The sequence below is a fragment of the Kryptolebias marmoratus genome, linkage group LG16 (genome assembly GCF_001649575.2).
Source record: "Kryptolebias marmoratus isolate JLee-2015 linkage group LG16, ASM164957v2, whole genome shotgun sequence".
Classification (NCBI taxonomy): domain Eukaryota; kingdom Metazoa; phylum Chordata; class Actinopteri; order Cyprinodontiformes; family Rivulidae; genus Kryptolebias; species Kryptolebias marmoratus.
The window spans coordinates 10,386,215-10,408,902 of record NC_051445.1 but is presented as its reverse complement, the minus strand read 5'-3'; the positions used below and the strand labels follow the sequence as shown (position 1 = coordinate 10,408,902).

Genomic DNA, 22,688 nt, shown 5'->3' with positions numbered 1-22,688 from the left:
GGGGGGAGGGGGGGAGCGGTTTACCAGCGCACTGATCTTGCAGCACAACACAAACACCATCCTCATCCTCATCCTCGTTTCTGTGTTGGAGCTGATATCGCCCGCCGCACAGAGCAGAGTTTTGTTGGGACGCGACAAGTTGGCTGCCTGCGTCTGGCTTCAGAGAGGGAGAGAGAGAGAAATGGATGCAGGAGGAGACAGGAGGGGGAGGGGAGGGGGGTATACACACACACACACACACACACACACACACACACACACATACATATACACACAAGCAAAGCGGCGACCACATCCACGGCAGACAAATCCGCGCTCAGTGACGTGTCTCCTATTAGCCTTTATTTCTTTTTTCTTTTTTTCTTTTTTTTTACGCACCCCCCTCCTCCCCCCAACCTCCCTCCTTTCTCCCCTCTGATTTAAACTGAATCGGGAGCTGCGGATTTGGCTGCTTCTTATTTTCGTCATCGGCCCTCCAATTAATTCATTTATTTATTCATTGCAACGTTATTTATCCTCTCCACAGTCCAACCCCCCCTCGCTCTCTGTCTCGCTCTCTGTCTCTCTGTCTCTCTCTCTCTCTCTCTCTCTCTCTCCTCATTCTCTTTTTTTCCCTTCAGTCTCCTCTTGGGGAGAGCAACGCGCTGCGAAGCTCTGAAATTACATAAAAAGGCTGCAGGTAAGACCTCTCCAAGCTTCTATAATGATCCTAATTCCACTGTGACTCTTAATTCTTGTACTTTGCAGCCTTCTGGTTTACTGAGTGGGGTTTCCGGGCAGCACTGGTTTGTCTGGAACTTACTGACTGTGTCATATTTGCAGAGACAGATACGAGGATGGTTATTTTCCTTTATGTCTTTTTTTTTTATCCATGGGCCTATAATTAGAGTCTATTATGCAAATAGAGCCCCTGTGATGGCTCGTGTGAAGCCCCCCTCCACCCCACCCCCTGCATTCACACGGCTGTTGAATCTGTCCACGGAGGACGGTTTTTATCTGTGCGTAAACGTGCCACCTTATGCGTGATTTGTCCGGTTCGTTGTCTCTGCACCGGGCGTCCATTTTCCCCCACCGTGCAGCCTGTGCAGGCTGCTGTGTGCAGCTCAGCCTCTCTCTCTCTCTCTGGTAATGAATGCACCGCAGTCCGCATCACCAGGACGGGGCTCCGGCACGCTGTCGGCGCCGTGCGGCACTGAGCTCCGTCCGTGCCCGCTGTGCGCCGCTGCCGGGCTCCGACCGTCTCAGCTCCATGTTGTTGGACCTGGTACCACATCACGCCACGGCTTTGTCGTTTTCTCGCACATGTGAGACAGATGCAGACGGATAAAAAAAGAAAAAGGGCATCCCTATCAGTCACTGAGTCTCCATCTGTCCTCTGAGCACATCCAGGCTACAGGTGCAGAGAAACGTCTTAAAGGCATCCCATCAGAGCGTGTGTGCACTGCAGCATTCAGGAGTTTCTGTGCAATGTCTGCAAACACTCACTTGTCTCTGCTCCAGCTGCAACCTATGACTGCCTCTGCAGGAGACAAGAAATAAGCTGTTGTGGGTCACAGGCAGTTATGATGAGTTCGTTGCCATTAAACTGAAAAGCTGCAGTTGAGGTTTTTAGTTCCAAAGCCAGCAGTGACGTCCAGCAGCACCCACCTCTACAGGGTTTTATTGCAGTTTCACTTTTTTGTCTTTCTAACTAGATGCTGGCAGAGTTGCAGGTTTGTTAGGTTTATTGTGGCCGAACTTTATCAATAATGTATCCCATAAGTCAAAATGTGCGCCAGATTAATTGTAGTTTTTGCATATTTTATTAGAATTAAACAAAAAGAAAGACTGTCACACATAATGCAAACATCATGTTAGTTAATGGAATTAATTAGTTAATTCCAATAAATTGCTCCTTTTGTGCAGCTGTAGATGCATTTGTGAATAATTTCAGCTTCCAAACACTGCAAATTCAAAGTTAAAACGTGATAACAGTCCAAAATATATTTGAACACATTCCTGTTATTGCATTTTAGAGTAAAAGTTCAGATCTGATAAACTTATAAAGGTGATCAATAATTAATATTGTATGTCTTTGAATGACCTCTGTTTTCAAAACTGGAATTTAGTTCAATTAAATTCAGATTTTCACAAGGCATCTCAGGACATAATACAAAAAATATATATTTGTTGGTGTTTGTGCTGCCCAGCCTCCAGAGACCCTTCAACGTGTAGACTGGAGAATCTGGCGCTCAAACCACCGATATTTTGATTAACGAGCGGCCAATAAGAGTTTTGTGACGATGCGTGCGCGAGGACAGTCTTGCGTCGTGGTTTTGCCGCTGACCTCTCATGTCTCCATTAGCGATGAGTGATTCTTTCATCAAGCACAGCTGCTCCTGTTATCTGTCAGCCGCCCCCTCAGCTCCTGCACCTGCCACGTGCTAAACCTCACCGTGCCGTGTGTGCGACGCACGTTTGGCTTCGATGATCATCTCCGTGGATTTTGGATTCCTTTCAAACTCCCTCGGTTAGCTCCAAGATCTGCTGTTTACACTCGAAGGTGACTCACTGCAGTCAATAACGTTTCGAAGCCCACACAGGGTTAAGTTGTGTTTGTAGCACGGGCCAAATCCTAATCACGAGTGGTCCACAGCAACCTGAAATAAACTCTCTGACTTCTGCATGCTTTCGCCCGGTTTTATCGCTGTTTGGGTGGTCGAGTCCGTTTCTCGCTCTCCGCTTCCCTCTGAGGGGGGGAACAGTTCTGCAGCCATCATCATATCTGTCATGTAGCTGTTCAAAGGATCAATGCCTTTGCTGCAATTTTCTTGATGCTCTGAGGTTTAGGAGCTGTTCCCCTCTCTCTTTAGTCATGCGGGGACTCAGGAGGAAACCACTGCTGCATGAGAGCTACAAATACTTCAGTTTAAATAGAATATCAGGATCATGAAAAAACAAACACTGCAGTTTATTTTTGTAACTTCTGATATTGTCACTGTGTGTTACAAGAACTTGCAAACAAAGAAGAATCTGGGATCAGTCTGAACAACTTTTCAAGAAACTTCAGATATTATTTTGAAAATGGCATGTTTTTTTGCTTGTTTTAAAACTAGTTCTATCTTAAAACAGGCTTGCGCAGCTTATAAGGTTTAAATACCTACATATAGCCATATGATTATACAATTTAATTCACTTTTTTGTACAATAGTAAGCATTCTTGCAGCGCTTCTGCCAACAAGATCGATCCAACAGACCTGGGGACTAAGGGGTTAAAACTAACTATGATCACTGGTAAAAGATTACAAGTTCATATGGTTCAAATAAGAATCTTTTCCCTCAAACAGAAGAGGACAGGAGTAAAACATTTAGCTCATAATTGAACGTGATTTGCGGCATCTTCATATAATAAGGCTCCTTTTAAAACAATTAAACTAAAAGGGCTCCATTAAGGAGTTAGAAAACAACTGTACTCCACTGCTGAGCATATTTGCTTATTTTAAATCAGTGCACAACAACTCAATATAATCCTGGAAGTTTCCAGCACACATTCAACACATGCATCTATATTTGAAACATTGAACAGTTTGAATCCTGTTTTGCAGAATACGTCTTGAGGGAAATCCCAACACTTCGAATCTATATTCGCACAAATGAAATTATTTACTTGGTACTGATTTTGTGGGTCTTCTTTATCAGCAGTACACATCTTAACGTGTAAAACCTTTACGTTTTAATGGGTCATGTTGCGTTTAATTTCCCATCAGAGAGTTGGGAAATTACTCACCGCAGAGTGACGATGCTCCCTATGCATCACTGCGCGTGTGCACGTGTTTAAGTGCAGCTTCATGGCTTTGTGAGCATCAGGTCATTCCAAGACACTTTACTTCAGAGCCTCTTAGACCAAGGTGTTACAGCCTCTGCTTCTCCCAGCACTTCAGCTAAAACGGGCGAATGCTTGGCCGCGTGCAGGGAACCTTAGCAGACGCGTCGCATTTGCTTAATGGCAGTTCGGCAACTCTTTGAAGCCGCTTATGGAGATGACCTATTTTATGATTTTTACTGTCACCGTTTTGAGGTCGTGGGGGTTTGAGCCTGCGTACGCGCTCGCTCGCCAGGGGTTTGTTTGCTCCTGGATCTTGCTCTGTGCACCTGCATGTGTGTGTTTGTGCTGACATGGATGCAAGAGCGCATAAAAGTAACCGCGTTGCCTTTCCACTGTGAGGTTTCAGCTGGGAGCTCAGGTGCGCAGCTTCCTCTGATGATTAAGGAGAGGAGTTGTATCTGCTCAGAGTGGTTTCCTAATGTTCTCTGCTGCCGTCTCAAAATAGAATCAACCGTTTGTATTTTTAGAACTGTCATCATAAGTAGGCCCAGTGCAACTTTTCCTTCCTGTCGGTCAAGCGATCAGTTTTATCTCATTAAGCACATTTCCTCAGGTATTTATCAGTCAGGGGTATGGCGGTTTGTTGTGTAGGCGCCCACAACAACACCCCCCCACACACACAGATCCCCAGTTTTTCCACATGTGTGGAAAAAAAAAAAACTTATTACAGTTGTCATTATTTATTCAACAAGCAGTTTGGTGGTTGATTTATGCAATGAATAGCTAATGGAGCAGCTGCTACAAGATTCAAATCTCCCGTGTGATTTATAGCTGCATTATTAGAGCTACAACTCACTGGGTGGGCTTAGATTTTATAAAAGCAAAGGTATTCTGTCATGCTGGGAATGAGTCATGCAGGTAGATCTGATTATATCTGAAGTTTTCTGACAAGTGAGGGCCTGGTTCTGTGATTGTCTCGGCAGTCGCTCGCTCCCACAGCTAAGCTTTTGGCCTTTGTTGTTGTGGTACATCCTGCTGCAGTTAATTGGCCTCTGGCTGGCCCATAATACTCGGAGTGTTGCAGACGAAGTGAAAAACACATCACTGTGAGGACGAGTTAGCTCTGGGTTGCTTACAGTGTTGGCAAAGGACAGCATTCTGTCCTTTAAAATCTAGTTTTATTTCAAGTCTTCATTGCTTCATAATAAATGAATAAAAGTTAGTTATTTGTTCATGACCTGTTATTGGATTTCAGGAGGACAGTAGAGGCACTCAGAGAGTGTAAACCTCTGCCAAGGCCATAAGGTCATTAAAATAAATTGTAGGATCCGGATCGCCACCAAAGATTTAAACACTTCTGTTTTTGCGACAAACCCCAACATTTTCTAAAAATGTCATCAAAAGCCGTTCATTTCTTTTTAAGTAATCTTGCTAACAGACAAGACAGATGGACAAAAAAAAAAAAAATCCTCCTTGGTGGAGGCAACTAGCATTTCTTGAAGTAATCCATATCACTCACTGAACTGTCTGCCAAAGTTTTAAACAATCTTGTATGATCTGTTCGTGCTCAGCTACTACCACACCAAATATTAGCTCAATATCTGTAAAAGTGACTGAGTTTTAGCCTTTTTTGTGTTTACCAAGGTCGATTAGTTGTGGCAGCCATCTTGAATCAAGTTGAATTCAAAGGTTAATCAGTTGCAGATGTACATATGATGATTAGTTTCTGAAAGTTTATTAAAATTCATCCAGTTGTTCATGAGATTTTGCTGACATACAAGCATTTATTGTGTTGTTAGTTGAACAATTGTAGGTAAAGCTTTAAAATAACATCTATTATGGTTACGGTGACATAATACAAACAATGACCCCTTTTTCCTTGGCAGAGGAATTGAATTCTCATTTTCTGTTACTTACAGTGCAGACAGTAATTGTTTTGTTATTGTTGTTGTTGTTGTTAAAGACAATTATCCTGTAAACCTTAACCTGACACTCTCTGTGTGTGTTCATTTGTCTGCCTGTTAGTAAAATATCTCATGAACCACTGGACATATTTTAATGAAACTCTCAGGAAGCAATGATTAGATGCACATCTACAACTGATTACCTTCTGCAGCTGCCTTGATCCAAGCTGGCCGCCACAACTAAACAACCTCAGCCGCCACAGAAACGGTGCTATAACTTAAAATATGAAGAGTTAAAATACGGTGCGGTCGCAGCTGAGATTCATCCTCAACTCATGCTCTGAAGGCTAAGCGCTGGCGATATATAGTGTGACATCGAGCACATTATTTTCAAGGTTAGACCAAAATGGCTATAACTTTGTCATTTTACAACATGAAAAGATTTTCAATTAAAACTTTGGCATGAAGGATGGCAGGCGATATGGATTCCTTTAATAAATACCAAACTTTTAATATGGGGCTGCATGATGTTGGAAAACAACTAATTGCAGTATTATTATTACCTTATCTATTGCAGTGAAGCCACATTTCTTCCCTCCTCTCTGTCTCCTCCGTCATCACGGCGCTCACAGCCTCTGTGTGCTTTAATATCCTTCACCTCCATCATGTAAATCAGCTGTGGGCATCAAGGACAATGAGAGTCCATCAGACGGCCAAATACATTATTGGGATGCAGAGCATGAATAGATTACACTTGGAATATAATAACGATTTACTGCGACAACTGGTATCACATACCATGAGATTGAATTAACAAATCTTTCATATATTGTTTGGCCCAACTTGACAAAGTTCTTTCTCAAAGAAGTAATGATTTTTTTCATGAAATATAATTTTTCATGCGTATGTACTCCGATTAAAGAGAAAAGCATAAAAGAAAATACTCATTTTGTACCCAGACTGGCCTAACATCAGTAAAACCCTGTCTTTTTTTTTTTGTCTGGCTTCATAAAACGCAGCTCCGTAGTCGGAGCTACTTAGTAAAACTCTCAGTTTTTTGCTCATTTTCTCATGCTCTTGTGTCCTTTCATGCTCCCCTGGTTTTGTTCCAAACACTCCCTTCATTCTCCTCTGTAATTATTGAAGGAAAATAGAAATTACAGATAATGAAGGGACAATTATGATCGACTACTCAGGGGAGGTTTTGCCACGGGGAATAACTTAGTAGGTTATTCTTAAGGTCATTTGTTAAATACAAAAGACCACACACTGACGCGTTACATGCTTGCTTTATAAGCCTTAAAGATTGATGTGTAATCCTTTTTTTCCTCAGGGAGATTCAGTGTGTTGATGGGGTTGGAAGGTCGTATAACCCACACAAAAAAAAAGCACAATCACCTTTTTTTTTTTTTTTTTTTGGGGGGGGGGGGGGTTGCCTAAAGATACACTAAGCACGCAGAATGTTTAATAAATAAGCCACGCTGCAGTGGTGTCATTTGACAGTTTACATAATAAGGAGCCTGAACGCAGAGATATGAGGCTAACTGTCTAACCGAGGAGAGCTGAGGGGAACATTACTGGGATTCAATAAGATTGAACTCGACCCATCCTCAGACGCACTGGAGAGGAAATGCTCTCTCACACACACACACACACACACACACACACACAATGGCTCTCCTTCTGTCTCTGAGGCTGCTCTGCTTTGGGTCTTACAATACAAACAGGATGTAACCTATTTAATCACGGTGCCATATTGCATCATCAAATATTAACAGATTTGACTGAACTGCATTATGTTTGTTAAACACTGTTTGTCGAGTCCTTTGTGCTCAAACATCATTTGGTTGCTAATCTGTTAAGGAAAGGCCGTGAGAGAGGGGCTATTTCTTGTCTAAAAGAAGCACTTTAGTCTTAATCTGAAACGTATTTGTGTTGAGTAGCGTCTGAGTTGCAGTCGTCACACAGTTTTCTACTGACATAGATTCAGCAGAACGCTTCATCTGCCTGGGTTTCACAGTCAAAAACTGTTAATGACTTAAAATATCCTCTTTTCTGCCTCTTTTTCATCCCTCTTTGCCCCTTTTCTCCCTCTGTCTTTCGTCAACCCCTCTCCTTTCTCCTCCTCGCTCTATGCTGATCCAGACTTTGGAAATCAGTGTTGCTATGGTAACAATGTCGGGCTGGTCCTCTCTGCCTTCCCCCCCCTCTTGCTCCTCTTATTCAGACTAGATGCTGTGCACATGCTCTGAAGTCATTCTCTCTTTATCCTCCAACAGTATCCCTGCTTACTGTGGGTTTTTTTTTTTTAAAACTGTGATTGACAAGTTGACATATTTTAAGCAGATCATTTCATAATTAAAAATGATTATCAGAGCACTTTTTGGGCTAGTTAAAAAAGCCCAATAACATCTGGTGTTTGAGTGCAGTGGAAAAGTGTTTAATTGCCACTTAGTCCTGCATCATAAGTCTCTGCAGAGGTTACAGTAAATCAATCAGTATCGATGGAAACGCAACACCTGGGTGCACACTCCAGTTTCCCCTGAAGGAGCTTCACTCAAGTATCAAGTAACAAGTAAAAAGTAATTTATTTTGTCATTTCACATATATTAAAAATGTATGACGAGATGAAACTTGCTCAGTGTCGTGTAAAGGGCAAGACACACCAGGGATGTAAGGCGAGCGTCAAAAATTATGCCTCCATTATTTTCAATTAGGATTTCCACACCATCAGCAGCTTTTTGCCGCCGCATCCGGCGATATGTTTCAACACCGTTCTGTTTTTCAAGCGCCAACACTCCGGAGTTTTTGATTTATTTTTTTATGTGTAGTTGCTCCCTGCTTGACCATCCGGGCTCCTGTAGTAGCTCATTTTTTTACGCCTTTATTGGCAGTTCTTCTTGTTTCATATCAAAAAGTTTAAAACTGGAAGAAAAGATTCATTCTTGAGGTTGAGATACAAGCAGATGTATGACTGTGCTTCCCCAGTGATACGTTGCTTAAAAGATTGGCTTTTTTGGTAAAAAAGTAAAAATATAACGTTGATATTTTGAAGTTGTTGTTACAGCACACTTTAGCTTGAATTATTTTTTATGTTTTAGTGATGCTAACTGACACACAGCGTTCCCGGTATGTTTTCAGCTTTATAGTGTTACTGGAGATTCAACCTTTTTCCTACAATCCACCACCAGCATTAATAGTTAGCATTAATATTACTTTATCATTGTTAATACTATTATAGCTACCACATATTATTGAATCTATTGATTTAGTTAAAGTAGAATGAAGGGATGAGACCGTTTTGTGATGTAGCTGGAGAAGTGGTGGGTTTTAACAAGTTTATACTTCTACTCACTCCTTTGAACGTTTATTGTTTTCTGTTCTCGTATTGCTTTGGTTTTAATTGTACGTCTGCGTTCAATAAATTTGAATTGAATTAAAATCAGCTCTTTAAAAGGCAGATTGTCGTCTCCACATCCGCTAACTTAGCGCTCCATCATGCTCCATAAGAAGTCAAGAAGTCGGTCACGTGGTCGCGAGACGTTCATTTTTTGCGCACACCTTTCATCGTCCACAAGACACTCGGCTCAGAACTCCCTGGAAGTTCCTGCAGCGTTCAAACGTTTTTTTTTTCCAATCGGCTTCTCGACTCTCCTGTCCCTGTTTTGCAGGAACAGCCGTAAAGTCGGCTGGATTTTTCTAACAGCCTCCAGCTGCTTCTCAGCGGAGCAGAAGAAGCAAAATGGCTCCAGTAAATACTGCTTTTCCACCTAAACAACTTCTGACCAATCACATGACACTTGGAGCAAACCCTTGTGAGGGCCTTGTGTCACAAAGCGGCAGACGATGCCGCTACGAGAACAAAGTGACGCCATTTTCGTCACGCAACCACGTGAACGAAAGCCGACTTCACGACTTTTTATTTGCTTTGCTGTTCCATCTCAGCTCTGTATGATGTTTCGTTACATTTGACACCAGGCTAAAGCTCAAAAGGCTGAACACTCATCCCTGAGGAGCCCCTCTGCTAAGTACGAAGGAGCGTAACGTGTCGGTGCGTAACGGTGTGGTCACAGCTCACTTATTCTTTACAAAAACATAACGGGTCCTGATGTCTGAAACTGGCAGCAGTTTGAGACAAAAGAGAAGTGATTTCACCTGTGTGCAGCTCAGTCTCAGGCCTCCTGCATGAGCTGATTTCTACAGTCAAAAAATAAAGAAAATTGACAAATGTCTCAGAGATCCTTGCAACCACAAATATTCAACGCAGCAGGTGTAATGGCATACCTTCATATTGTTGCAGCGTACAGGTTTCTCTTATGAAAAATTACAGTAAAAAAAAAAGCAGGAAGTTAGTCGACGTCACTTCAGTTCTGGGATTAATTTTTATTCTTCAATTTGTTACTCTGGGCAGTCTTGTTTTAGTGGTTGTATTTTATAAACCAGTTTAAAACACAGCATATCCAGTGAATCGGTATTATTTTACCAGCATTTTAAAAGCATTTAGCGCAGAACTGCTTTGCACTTGAAAACAACATCAAATGGCAACTTTTAATTAAAATATTTTTCAATGTTTTCCATTATAGTTTATTGTGATGACTTATTTATTCCTATTTATAATTTTTTATACATGTACTTGCTTTTGTACGTTTGTACAGCAATTTTCTAATTGTTATTAAGTTTTTATCTGTTGCTGTAACTCATTCGTGAACCTTGTTTTGTGAGGTCTTATAACAGATAAACAACTTAATAAATAAAGTAAAGCTGGGTATGATGAATATTCTGTTTTTTTATTTTTAGGTAATTGATTAGAAATAAAACTGCTGGAGAAATTATAAGCTTTAGTTCAACTCGGTATCAACAAAACGTCAGGAGATGATCAAACCTAAAAAGAAAGTGCTTCTTTGGAACAGATCAGCGGTTTCTCCTAAAACCTTTGAGTGTTTTATTGCTGCTTAAACCAGTTTGGGATAAAACCTCAGACTGCTACTGTCACCGAAGACATTCGTTAATCAGCCTGCAATTAAGCAATAAGCTGTTGGACGAACTGTTCTGGTCCTCAGTATAAACTTGATGTTTCGTGCTGAGGAGGGGATGTTGCTGCTGATTGCTGGTTGTGCAAAGAAGCAGAAATGTGGCAAATGTGTTTAGTAATTAAAGGCCCAAAAGAAATGAACATCACCCGCCACCTTTCATGCCAGAAGTTTAGACTAAAATCGTCCGATGATGAGAAATAAGTTGTAGACGAAAACCGTGACGATAATACAACGTCATGTGATATCGCAGGATGTGAAGCTCAAATTATGTGTTGGGAATGACCTTCAGCTACTACTGCATCAAACTTCAGTTCAATATCTGGAAAACTGGTTGAGTTACAACAACTTTTGTGTTGTGAATTAGCTGTGGTGGCCATCTTGAATTGATCTGACTCAAAAATATATATATATTTGTAGATGTGCATGCAATGATTACTTTCTGAAGGTTTTATTTAAATGTGTCTGATAACTCATTTTTTTAATTTAAAGACCAGTTCACTGTGGCAGCCATCTTGAATTGGGTTGGCAGTTGTAGACGTTCATCCAGTGATCATTTCCTGTACATTTAAATCAAATATGCCCAGTGGTTCATAAAATATTGTGCTAACAGACAGAGAGAGAGAGAGAGAGAGAGAGAGAGAGAATTGACTTCAAATAATTAATAGGAAATTAATTTATAGATCTTGCACATCTTTTACTGCTCAGTATGTGTGTTGGGAATCAGTCTCAGCTACTACCACATCAAATGTTTGGTCAATAATCAGTAAAACTGACTGAGCTGTAGACAATTTTGTGTTTTTTTTTAAGGTCAGGCGGCTGTGGCAGCCATCTTGAAACAGTTATTTAAATAATTCGTATTATCTAAAGTAACGTTATTTTGTTTTATGTTTGTTTTGCAGCAACAGACCAGAGAAGAGTGACCATGGCTTATTTTCTGCAAGCCTTCTGCTAACAGCGGGAAGATCAGGAGAACCGTCCTCCATCCCCGCAAGGACCAACGTTCCAGCGAGGTTAAAAGAAAGCGTCAGCGGGCAACAGAGACAGAGGCAAACGAGAGGAAAATAAAAAACAAAAAAAGAAGAAAAGGGAGAGAGGGGGAGCAGGTGAAAACAGTCGATGGATGCTGTCCGGATTGAGGGGACAGCACGTTCTTCACTGACGGGGAAAAGAAAGATTTCAAAATTGAGTCGAAGGATAGAAATTCGCCATCAGGTAGGTCTCGTTCTGCAGCGCTTTCCCTAAAATCAGTCGGGGTCGGTTTCCATCTCCATGAGAGGAAAACTTTTAATAGCAGAGGATATCTGAAGTGCCAACTGTGTGATGCTCAACCAGCTTCACAACACGCTGGCATGAGTCAACACGACAAGCTCTAAGTGAGTTATGTAACGTTATTTGTGCGAGTGCATACAGGGTGGTTTGCATGTAGAAACGCACACACACACACACCACCACCTGTCTGATAAAGACAGGAACAGGGTGGATGCATGTGTGATCTGCCGTGTGTGTGTGTGTCTCTGATGTTCAGGGGGTAGAACAGTGTCAGGGTCATGAATATGTAGTTGACTGAGATTGTGAGAGTGTGATCTGTTTCGCTCCACATTAATTCAGTCTTGTTAAGCCGAGTCAGCAGAGTCATTAAATCCTTCTCCAAGGACACATCATAGGGCTGCTCACCCACCCCCCCTACACCTGCCTCCACCTCCCGTCTTTCCGTACCTTCTCTTTCTCACCCCGAGTCCGTGGCTCTGAACACGTTCTTGAACTCTTGCTTCTTCCCGTCTGCTTTTCTCTTTCTCCTCAAGGCATGGTGTGTGAGAAGGGGATTCAGATCCTCCTCACCACCGTGGGGGCGTTCGCCGCCTTCGGCCTGATGACGGTGGCGATAGGGACGGACTACTGGCTGTACTCTCGTGCCCTGATCTGCAACAGCACAGCCAACGTCACCCAGGATGATCCCCATAATAAAGACAAGAAGGACCCTGGGGCTCTCACCCACTCTGGGCTCTGGAGAATATGCTGCCTGGAAGGTAAAGAACAGAGACCTTTGGGGGTCCATCCATAGCTCCTCTAATGAGTGCAGGGAAAGGCTGCCTCAGTTGTGTTTGCTGCATATGAGCATTTCTTTTAAATCTTGTAAGATTAGACAAATTCACCCTCAAGATCTTAAAGACTGGAGGTCAGAAATAAATAAATAAAAAATAAAAAAATCATTTTCTTTTTTAATGTTTTGAAGCACTGCAGCCAAAATGATTAATTTTGATTTGATTCACAAGACTTGTGTCATGAAAGGCATCAAGATTATTTGGGTGTTGATTTGCAAACTTCTTAAATTAAGGAAAGCTTGCTAAAAAAAATAATGATTACATATACAAGGTGATCTTTGTGCAGCCGTCACAGCACAGTAGAACAATGTACCAAAGGTCCAGGTTCTGCAAAACTTCCCCAAAGGAGGCTTAAATTTGCCAAGCATTCCTATGAACAGTTCTTTTGGAAAGTTATGTTGAGCTCCCAAATCTATGTCAGACCTTTTGTTTTTCTGTTAACACTCTATTCTAGACAAAAACAGCTGACAGGTGCTCAAAGAGTTTCTTGGCTTTTGTTTGTTGGGACAAGGTGCAGGACATCTGCGTTTGTACAGTGTTTGTAACTCAGGTCTTGCGTCGCCTCACCTTTTCTAATGACGACTGCACTGAAGCCTAACCCAACTTAGTGAGATCTGAGGACCCCTCCAGGTGAAGGGCGCTCATGGTGCTTGGCAAGAGAAGGATCTTGGAGAAATACCAGTCGGCACAAATTACACCCAAGTTCAGTGCTGGTTGGGAGGCCAAAAAGACATGAAGTAGCTCATTTCACAGCTGCAGCATGAATGTGGTGTGTGTCAGATGAAAGCCCTGGCATGACATTCATCCATGAAGAGAAGGGGGGGACGAGACGAGCAGCAGCTAGGGGGGGCATGTGTTCATAATGTCCTCATAGTCGGGAGGGTTTAGGCTCGTCCAGAAGCTGCATCTGTGCAACTGTTTCTACATCTATGCTGTGTGGAGCAATTTAACAAGCAGCTGGCGTGTTTGTGAGAGGTTCAGGTCGCAGAATCCCGGAGTGATCGGCTCACGGCACAGCAGTCCAATCGCTTCCGATTGGATGCGCTAAGGTGTCATCGAAGAAAAGCTGTGACAGGCCTTAAAATGGTTTTACCTTCACTGCAGTGTGATTTGCTGGCACGCTCATCCTTACGCTGCGCTCGCGCACAGTTTGGCAGATCCACTCTGACGTCACGCAACACGACGACGTGAACGCGTTCGGAAGCAGGACCGCCTTAAAAGCAGCGTAACTTTAACGGTCAAGTTGAGTCAAAGGCTACTGGACTCCAAGGAGTGTTCTCAATTCAAAAAACAACTAAAATCAAAAATATGTTGTTTTGAATTAGAAAAATTCCTCAGATGATAAAAAAAAAAAAAAAAAAAAGAACAGCTTCAATTGAATAGAAAAAGAAATCCAATTTACTTTATTTCAAATTGCTATGATTGTGATGTTTGGGATAAATCTACACACACTATCGCCCCTTTGCCTTTGGCAACAAGTGATAAAAATTTCAATTTAAGGTTTTATGGTTATCGTTTTATTTCCTACTTACTGTACAGAATTTTTGACCATCTTTATCTTTTAGAATCCTTACATTTTTTTAAACATGTCAAAGCTTTTAGGTGGAAACACATCAGTCAAACAAGTTTTTTCTTCTTAATTTAGACATCTGTTTGGGTCTGCATAGTGGAATTAGTGTAACAGCCTTTTAGGAATGTGCAGCATCATTATTAGCATCACATTTCATTTGTTTTTGTTGCACTGTGCCAAAGGAACACAATTTTCTTTTTTGCATAATTTCAAATAATTACTTTATACTGGAGCGTAACCCCCTCTCAAAATAATCCATTAATCATTGTCTGATTCAGGCTGAACTTCAAGTGTAGGGCTGAAACAAAAGCCTGCGCTCGCTTATCGACTTCTCCCTTAAAGTGGCAGAAGATACAGAAACTGTCAGGATCCGTCTCAATCTTCCGCTGGTTCCAGCAACACAAGCTGCTGATTCATTATACATTAGTGTGTCTGGCTGACACTCAGGAGTGAAGGGTGGGATGGAGTTGACGGTGAAATGGGTGGTGTAAGTTAGTGATCTGTGCTCACATCCCGACGGAGGTGGAAACATTTCTATGTGCAGGAAAATCTCCTGACTCTCTTTTTTAAAGCCTTACAGAGTTTGGTCATTGTACAAAACTAATTTGTCCTCATTGCTCAGTTTCCTGATAGCGAAGCAGCCAATTAGAGATAAGCTTCAGCTCTTGCAGCTTTGCTGCAGTGCATCCCCCCCCCCCAACACACACACACACACCAGTGACGTGCGGTGAGGTTCATGGTTGGTGAGGCACTGAGAGTCAGATTTACAAATATATAAATCCAAAAGGGTAGCTTATTCAAATGGCTACTGGTTATTTCATATCTCATCAGCGTTCTTCACACACACACACACACACACACNTTCATATCTCATCAGCGTTCTTCACACACACACTCTCTCTCTCTCTCCCTCTCTCACTCACTCACTCACACACGCTTGCGCGCGCACACACGGACACGTAGTATTAAGGATAAGATACAAAAAAACGTTACAATTACCGTTTTGGCAGTCCGATGGAGCAAAACAAAACTTAATGGCTGGCAGCAGTGCACGTGACTGTCACTGGCCTCTGCTTGAAAGGACAGCAGCAACAAGCTCCCGTTGGCTCACGTGCGCCCCCTTCAGTGCGGCAGAGTACTGCCTGCCTCTCCCTTTGCCTTTTCACCGCGGTTTTATGTCCCCTCAGCAAAACTAAATATGTCACTAACAAACATTAAACGTAAATGGTTAAAGACATTAGCCAGACTGTGGAAAATCAGGCTATATAAACCATTATATTGGCGACATGCAGCGGTACGGCAACAGGCAGGGGCCAATTGCATGTATCAGCCCAATTTATGATGGATTGCGCAATCAGAGGTGAAGCTCTGCTCGCTGCTGCCGCACCTCGGGTTTCACCCTCATATTTGAACAGGAAATATGCAATTTCAGCGATTTTGACTATAAAAATGCGATTTGGACCATAAAAATGTTTGAAAATTACTCATACATAAAGATCAGTGGACAAATATTAATAATCATTTTATGTTATGATTTTTTTTTCTTGTCATGATGACAGGGGAGGCTCTGCCTCACCTGCCTCCCCTGACCGCACGTCCCTGACACACACACACACACACACACACACCCCACCCCACCCCCTTTCTTCCTTTGCCCCACTCTCTCCTTTCTTCTCGCTTTGTCTCCTTCCTCCAAACATTACGATTCATCTCTCGCTGCTTTCTGCTCATGTTTGGCTGCTCTGTAGTTTCTGTGTCATTCACAGTTTATTCTCTCACGTTGTGGTGCAGTGAAGCCGACTTTCTTTGCGTGGCTTTGGAGGTCAAGTATCCTTGATGTCTGTGGAGGATTCAGCTGAGAGAGATGCTCAGTGGTTGTGCAGTGATGCAGTGAGGTGTAGCTGGGGTGGAAACGCAGGACATCCTAGCTTTAAAAGATTTATGTCTGTGGGTGGGTGGCATATTACGCTGGCGAGGGAGATGTGTCCTGTCCTCCTCTCTGTTCTGCAGCTTTACTAAGGCGTTGCACTGAGTTAAAGATTTATTTTTTTTTACACATTTGCAAAGTTTCTATTTCCACAGAATCCCAAAGTTACGTCCCTAATATGATGCTGACAGCTGCTGTGATCAGATATTACAACGGTTCTTGAGGTCATTTGGTTAACTGATGTCAGAGAACAATTCACATTAAAGGCCGAGCATTAAAGGAATGCATATCACCCGCCACCTGAGCAGGATATGAAGATCGTCTTATGTTGAGAAAGAGTTGTAGCTGATTTGGTCAAACCATGAAAATAACAGTATGCTCAATTTTGTGCAGTCTCATGAGATGTCATTCAGAGTTTGTGTTGTGAAAGATTAACACAATATGTGTAAATTTAATTGAATTATAGTCCTTTTGTGTGTGTTTTTAATATCAGTTGACTGTGGTGTCCATCTTGAATTGAGTAGGCTTCAAAAGTTAATTAAATGTAGAGATAAATTGAATGAATATTTTGCTGAAAGTTTCATTAAAATCCATCCGCTGGTTCATGAGATATTTTGCTAACACACACACATTAGAATACTTACATAGGGTAGTATGATAGTTACTATAATCTTAGTTAAATTACTTTTATTAATGCTGCACACAGCAGTGTAAAGTTATTCACGGTGAGACGACAAAGGTGGATTTTCTCCACTGTGCTGTTGTAGTCTTTTATTTTCATTTACTTTCATTTGTTGAAAGAAATCTTTTCAAACCCGAAGGTGCTGAAAAATCTTGTGAGCTGATATTAACTTCTTCCCAGATGCCTACTCTAAATGTCTGACAGATGCCTGAAAGCTGAAACGTGCTCAGGGTGATGTTTAAAGATGTGTCCCGTCCATGCAACTCATCTGACCCATCCCATCGCTTTGTACCTCCATCTGTGTCGTTACAGACTAACCTGTGGAAAATAAGAGCTGTGAGTGACAGATCAGCTCACCTCACATCTGTCCATCTCCTTTCGTCTGTGTCTCTTCATCTCTCTCACAATCCATGTATCAGCAACAGTTGTGTCCTGTCGCCTCTTTCTTTCTACATGCAAAAACAGCGGGTAGTTATCTGTCTGCATACATGTTTGTACTAACACCATCTGCTTCTAGAAGCAGATCCACAAAGTCTTGTTAAGTTTTTTTGTTGGTATGTTGACTCCTGTTGTTCAGCTCAGAAGCTTTGGCTGAAAAAAAAATTATGTTAAACAAAACTCAGCTTGTTCCACTGGATAGCTGCTGTTCTCCTTTCCTAAAAGGAAAGTTCTGATCTATTATTGTGGGGTTTTGTGGAAAAGGTTTTATACAATTATTGTCTAACCTGTGGTAGACTTCTGTTTGAAGAGCCTTATTTTGGGGAAATAGAGTTTAATTCTGACTGGATTAACAAGCTGATGGCTAATCCAAGCAGGGTCGAGACCAAAGTGGTGCAACTCTCTTGATGCAACTCCATTCAAATAAATAATAGCGTTTTATGCAAACTATGTTTTTTTTCCCGCCAACCATTCTTAGTTTTGCATTGCATGATTAATCCTGCAGGAAATGCGCCAGGAGTGCTACATCAAGCTTGCAAATAACCAAAAACGTCTCTGCAAAAAACAGTGTCGTGCAAAATCGGCAGCAATGTAAAAGTTTACAACATTGCATTTGCATCCATATTAAATTTTTGAGAGAGGCAGTAGTAGGACTAACCTTTAGCTCATCAGTCTGGTCAGAATTAGGCCTTGTCCACACGGAAAGTTTTTCCAAAACAATCTTTTTGTCATGTCTAAAAATATTCCCTTTAAACACGCCACCTTTTCTGGAAACGTCTTCATTCACACGGAAATACCAAAAACAAGCCAAAATGGTATTAGGCTAAAATGCAGGCCTGTATGTGGCGCTGTAACGCTGCTACAAAAACAGGAAACAAGGCATGGGGCATGTGGTTAAAAACTAAATGTTCCTGTACATTTAGTTTAGTTTAGTTTATCTTAGCTCATACTTTAGATATTGTTAGATTCCTAATTGTTGTTTAGTTCAGCTTTAACTTTATCATGATTTCATTTAGATTATCTTATCTACTATTTTGACTATATTAGCTCATGTTTAGATATGTTTAGTTTCATGATTTTATTTAGTTTATCTTATATTTCCTTTAGATTATACATGATTGATGTTTTTACTTCTGTATCCATGTTTTTATGATGTTTGATATGATGTATTTATCTGTATTTGATTATGTACCTGATTGTTGTTTCCGTGTTGTAAAGCACTTTGAATCGTCTTGTTGTGGAAAAGTGCTACATAAATAAATTTCACTTCACTTCACTTAAAACGTACACGCAGTTTATGAGATGTACACACAACGAGAGGAAAAGGACACCCGTGGGTCGTAGGTTAGATCGGAGGCGGGACCATGACATCATCGTTTTTAAAAGGTTGCATTTTGGCTGCCAACACAAAAACACAAAGGTAGCGTTTCATGATTCCCTTGTGAATGACTCCTAAACACTGTAAACTCAGGTTATTTAAAGAGCTATCTACAGCAGGTAAGATATTAACTGTTCGTGGCCTTTCCACAGAACCACACGTCTAAAAAAACTGAACTATCGCTTTAAGACTACACATATGAGTTTGACCTCATTGTTCGGTCTGGTCACCTTCTCCTATGTTTCAGGTGTGAAGAGAGGAGTGTGTTCCCTGATTAATCACTTCCCAGAGGACGCAGACTTTGACCACGATGGGGCAGAATACGTCCTGCGTAAGTCAACACAGAGGATGAGACAAGAAGATGGAGAGAAAGAAAAAAAAAACGTTCCATGTCTAATGTTTTAATTGCTCATTCATCAGAAGATAAAGTCAGAACCAAACATGTGACAGTGTGTAGAAAGTGATGGTAGATGGGTGCCCTAGTTCGCTCTCCGTGCCCTGCAGTGATGTCTTCTGCTCTGTGATATGCTACATGGGAGCCTGTGCTCTGTTTACAATGTTGCAGAGGCATTTTGCTGGCATTTAGGTGGCATTTTCTCTCCCGTGGCCTAGTTGTCCTAGATGAGAGAGGAGTGTTAATGCGTGTGTGCGGTTGACAGACATGGGGACAGCTTTTATTCCAATGTGAGCCTAGAAACAAACAATTTCCATCACCAAGTATTTTGCGTATGTTTTTAACGGCGGGATTTTTTATAGTGTCCTGCCATTTTTCGACTGTTGTTGAAATTCAGCACAGAACTATGACAAGTTCTCTTTCAGAAGAAGGCTTTCGGTTTGTTGCTTTTACTAAAAGCTGAAGCAATTTAATAAAACAGCTGAGTTTCAATGAGCAGCGTGTTTTAGACGTTTTATTTGAGAACAGACTTTGGCATTTTTCATAAAACCACCTTTTACGTTAAAATGTATAACCTTAGAAAATAATTATAACCATTCTGAACAGATTTCAGACCTGTAGGTTGAGTAAAGTAACATATTTCTCCTTCCGCTTTCCAAATATTTGTTGCTTACCTGTAATGTCTGCTCCTGTAGGGGTGGTCAGAGCTTCCAACATCTTCCCGATCCTTAGTGCCATCCTGCTGCTGATGGGAGGGGTTTGCATTGCTGCTAGTCGTTTCCATAAAAGCAAAAGGAACATCATCCTGGGGGCAGGAATCCTCTTTGTGGCTGCAGGTAAGTGATAAATATCGTTTGTCTACCTGTAAGTACATGTACTTATTGTACCTAGTTTAGTGTAGCTTACCTATTGTCAGGATTTTGGGTTTTGTTTGGTTGGTTCTTCGAGTTTCTTTTGGGTTTATTGTTTCTTTTATTTTACTATTTAGTTGTCTGTGTTTTGGTTTAGTCCTTGTTCTTGTTGTCTTTGTTTCTTGTCATTCTCCACTTGTCCTCAGTCAGCACTTGTTTACCTGCCATGCCCATCTCCACCTGCCCGCATTTGTACTCACTCACCTGTGCCCACTTCCCTTAATTACCCTCCATCTTTGAAACCCGGTCATCTCCTCCAATTACTCGCTGGTTCATTTTGTTGTCACGTCATGGTTGTCTTGCTCTGGTCTGTGTTCTCTGGATTTAGTTTTGGTTTTGTCATGCTGCCACGTCAGCTTTTGTTTCTGAACCCAACAGGAAAGGTTGTTAATAATGTTAATTAGATTTTTTTTTTTTTTTAATTAAGCTGAGTTTTTTGCAAAAAATAGATTGTGATTCAGAATATTTATTGTATTATTTTCGATGCAAACATGGTAAATTTATTTTTGTTTTACCATCAGGAAAGAAACTTCTGTCTTTTTGCGACTGATGATATAAATAACCTTACATGCCTGGGGAGTCTGAATGATTTGGGATTCAGGACATTGTTTTGTGTTGCACCACAGGTCTGAGTAACATCATCGGTGTAATCGTTTACATCTCGGCTGCACTGGGGGACATTTCACCAAAGAAAGACGAGGATAAGAAATGGCAGTACTCCTACGGGTGGTCCTTTTACTTCGGGGGTCTGTCCTTCATCATGGCCGAGATGGTGGGGGTGCTGGCTGTCAACATCTACATCGAGAAAAACAAGGAGCTCCGCTGCCGCTCCCGCACCGACATCTTCAAGAGCACCACGCACGCCATGCTCCGCCTGCCCAGCTACCGCTTCCGCCGCCGCTCCCGCTCCTCCTCACGCTCCACCGACCCCTCGCGCTCCCGCGACCCTTCGCCCGTCGGGGGCGGGGGGAAGAACTTTGGCCTGCCCCCCTCGGCGCTGCTCTCCCAGGGCCCCATTTCGGTGTCCACCCTGCCCAACCCTCACTCCCGCTCCCACACGGCCCTGGCCGGAGGCGACATCTCCCTCTACACGCTGTCCCGCGACCCCAAACTGGGGGGGTTGCCGCCCATGTACGGAACTGTGGACAGGGCCACGCTCTACCAGCTTCACAACTGCTTCCCCAAGGACGGCGGCGGAGGGGGGGTGATGATGAGCGGCACGCTGCCCTCCCTCAAGTCCCACAACCCGTCCAACTCTTCCAACTCCAATGCACCGATGGCCAACTCTGTGGGCTCCGGCCCCCCGCCGTTCACGTCCTCTTCGGTGGACAGGGAGCGAGGGATGGGGACTCTGGACAGGCTGAAGGGGGACAGGGAGAGCAACTCCAACACCCTAAACAGGAAGACAACTCCCGTGTAGAGGGAGGGGAGGAGAACGGGAGAGGAAGATGATGACGATGAGAAAGAAGTTCAACGAGAAGCAGATAGAAATCCTTAACTCTCCCTCCATGTTCACTGTTATTTAGCCTCACTGAGAACAAAAAAAAAAAAAGTAATAACAGAACGATAATAACAACAACAATGAACCTTTACAATGAAACTATTTTGATATTTTAATGTGCTAGAAAAGATTTATTTTATTAAAGATCAGACGCAATTAACCTTGGGCTAATAAACGTTTCACTTAATCTCCATGCAATATTACAGCTAATTTAACAATCATCAGTGTAAATTGTTGTTGTGATTATTCTTGGTGTTATTACCAGCTAGCTGTATTTGCAAGCACTAGTTTGGAATGAAACGTTATTTCTCTCTCTGTCTCTCTTTTGGTTTTTCTCACAACTTTTTGATGTCTATGACTTTTACTGTGAATTCTTCCATGCAGAGCCGCTGAGACGACGAGCTGTGTGTCAACTGTGTCCAAACATCAACGTGTGTGTGTGTGGGTACAAAACGTGGGAGAATGAGAGTCTGTTTTATTCATTTATTTTTAGTCCCCCCACATTGTAAAGCTTTCCTTTACGAAATGAAGTCAGATGTGAATACTGTAAATTGTCTTCCAATAACTGAATTTAAAAGAAATGCAACAGTAACATGAGCGGCCGAGACGACTCACTGACGTCATTTGTTCGTACCGGTCCGGGTCTTTTTTACAAGCCTCTGTTAGTCTTACTTCCATCCCGGTCAGTGTTATCAGTAGTACTTGTAGCTTTATTGTGTTGAAGATGTTCGTTCTTGGGGCATTACCAGAAACCTCTGAATGGTGTGAGTGTGTGTGTATGTGTGTGTGAGGGGGGTTATCAGAACAAAAGAGACTCTAAACAACATGTTTGTACAGAATCAGGTGGAGATTGCTTCCAGAGGAGGAAAAAAAGCAACATGAAGTCTTTTTTGTTTGTTTGTTTGTTTTCTACGAAAAGTCCCAAAGTGACACATGCAAATCATCATTTTCACTTGCAAAAAAACAAAAGTAAACAAAAAACATTTGTGTGTGGGTTTAAAAAAAAAAAAAAGAAGACTTTAAAAAAATAACTTTCTGAAAAG

General features: G+C 42.0%; 1 protein-coding gene across 1 annotated transcript; it reads left to right on the top strand.

Moving 5' to 3' along the window:
* The first annotated feature begins 232 nt into the window (after window positions 1-232).
* On the top strand, window positions 233-21,696 carry cacng8b (calcium channel, voltage-dependent, gamma subunit 8b). Its single transcript, XM_017415610.3, has 6 exons — window positions 233-679; window positions 11,642-11,954; window positions 12,545-12,769; window positions 19,087-19,170; window positions 19,929-20,069; window positions 20,771-21,696. Exons 3-6 carry the CDS (start codon window positions 12,547-12,549, stop codon window positions 21,562-21,564), a joined length of 1,242 nt encoding a protein of 413 aa, XP_017271099.1. The 5' UTR covers window positions 233-679; window positions 11,642-11,954; window positions 12,545-12,546; the 3' UTR covers window positions 21,565-21,696.
* The last annotated feature ends 992 nt before the right edge of the window (window positions 21,697-22,688 follow it).

Excerpts from the sequence above, each read along its gene's own strand:
- cacng8b (XM_017415610.3), top strand. The coding sequence starts at position 12,547 with ATGGTGTGTGAGAAGGGGATTCAGATCCTCCTCACCACCGTGGGGGCG. Across the intron at positions 19,171-19,928 it reads TGGGGCAGAATACGTCCTGC|GGGTGGTCAGAGCTTCCAAC; the intron begins GTAAGTCAACAC and ends CTGCTCCTGTAG. Across the intron at positions 20,070-20,770 it reads AATCCTCTTTGTGGCTGCAG|GTCTGAGTAACATCATCGGT; the intron begins GTAAGTGATAAA and ends GTTGCACCACAG.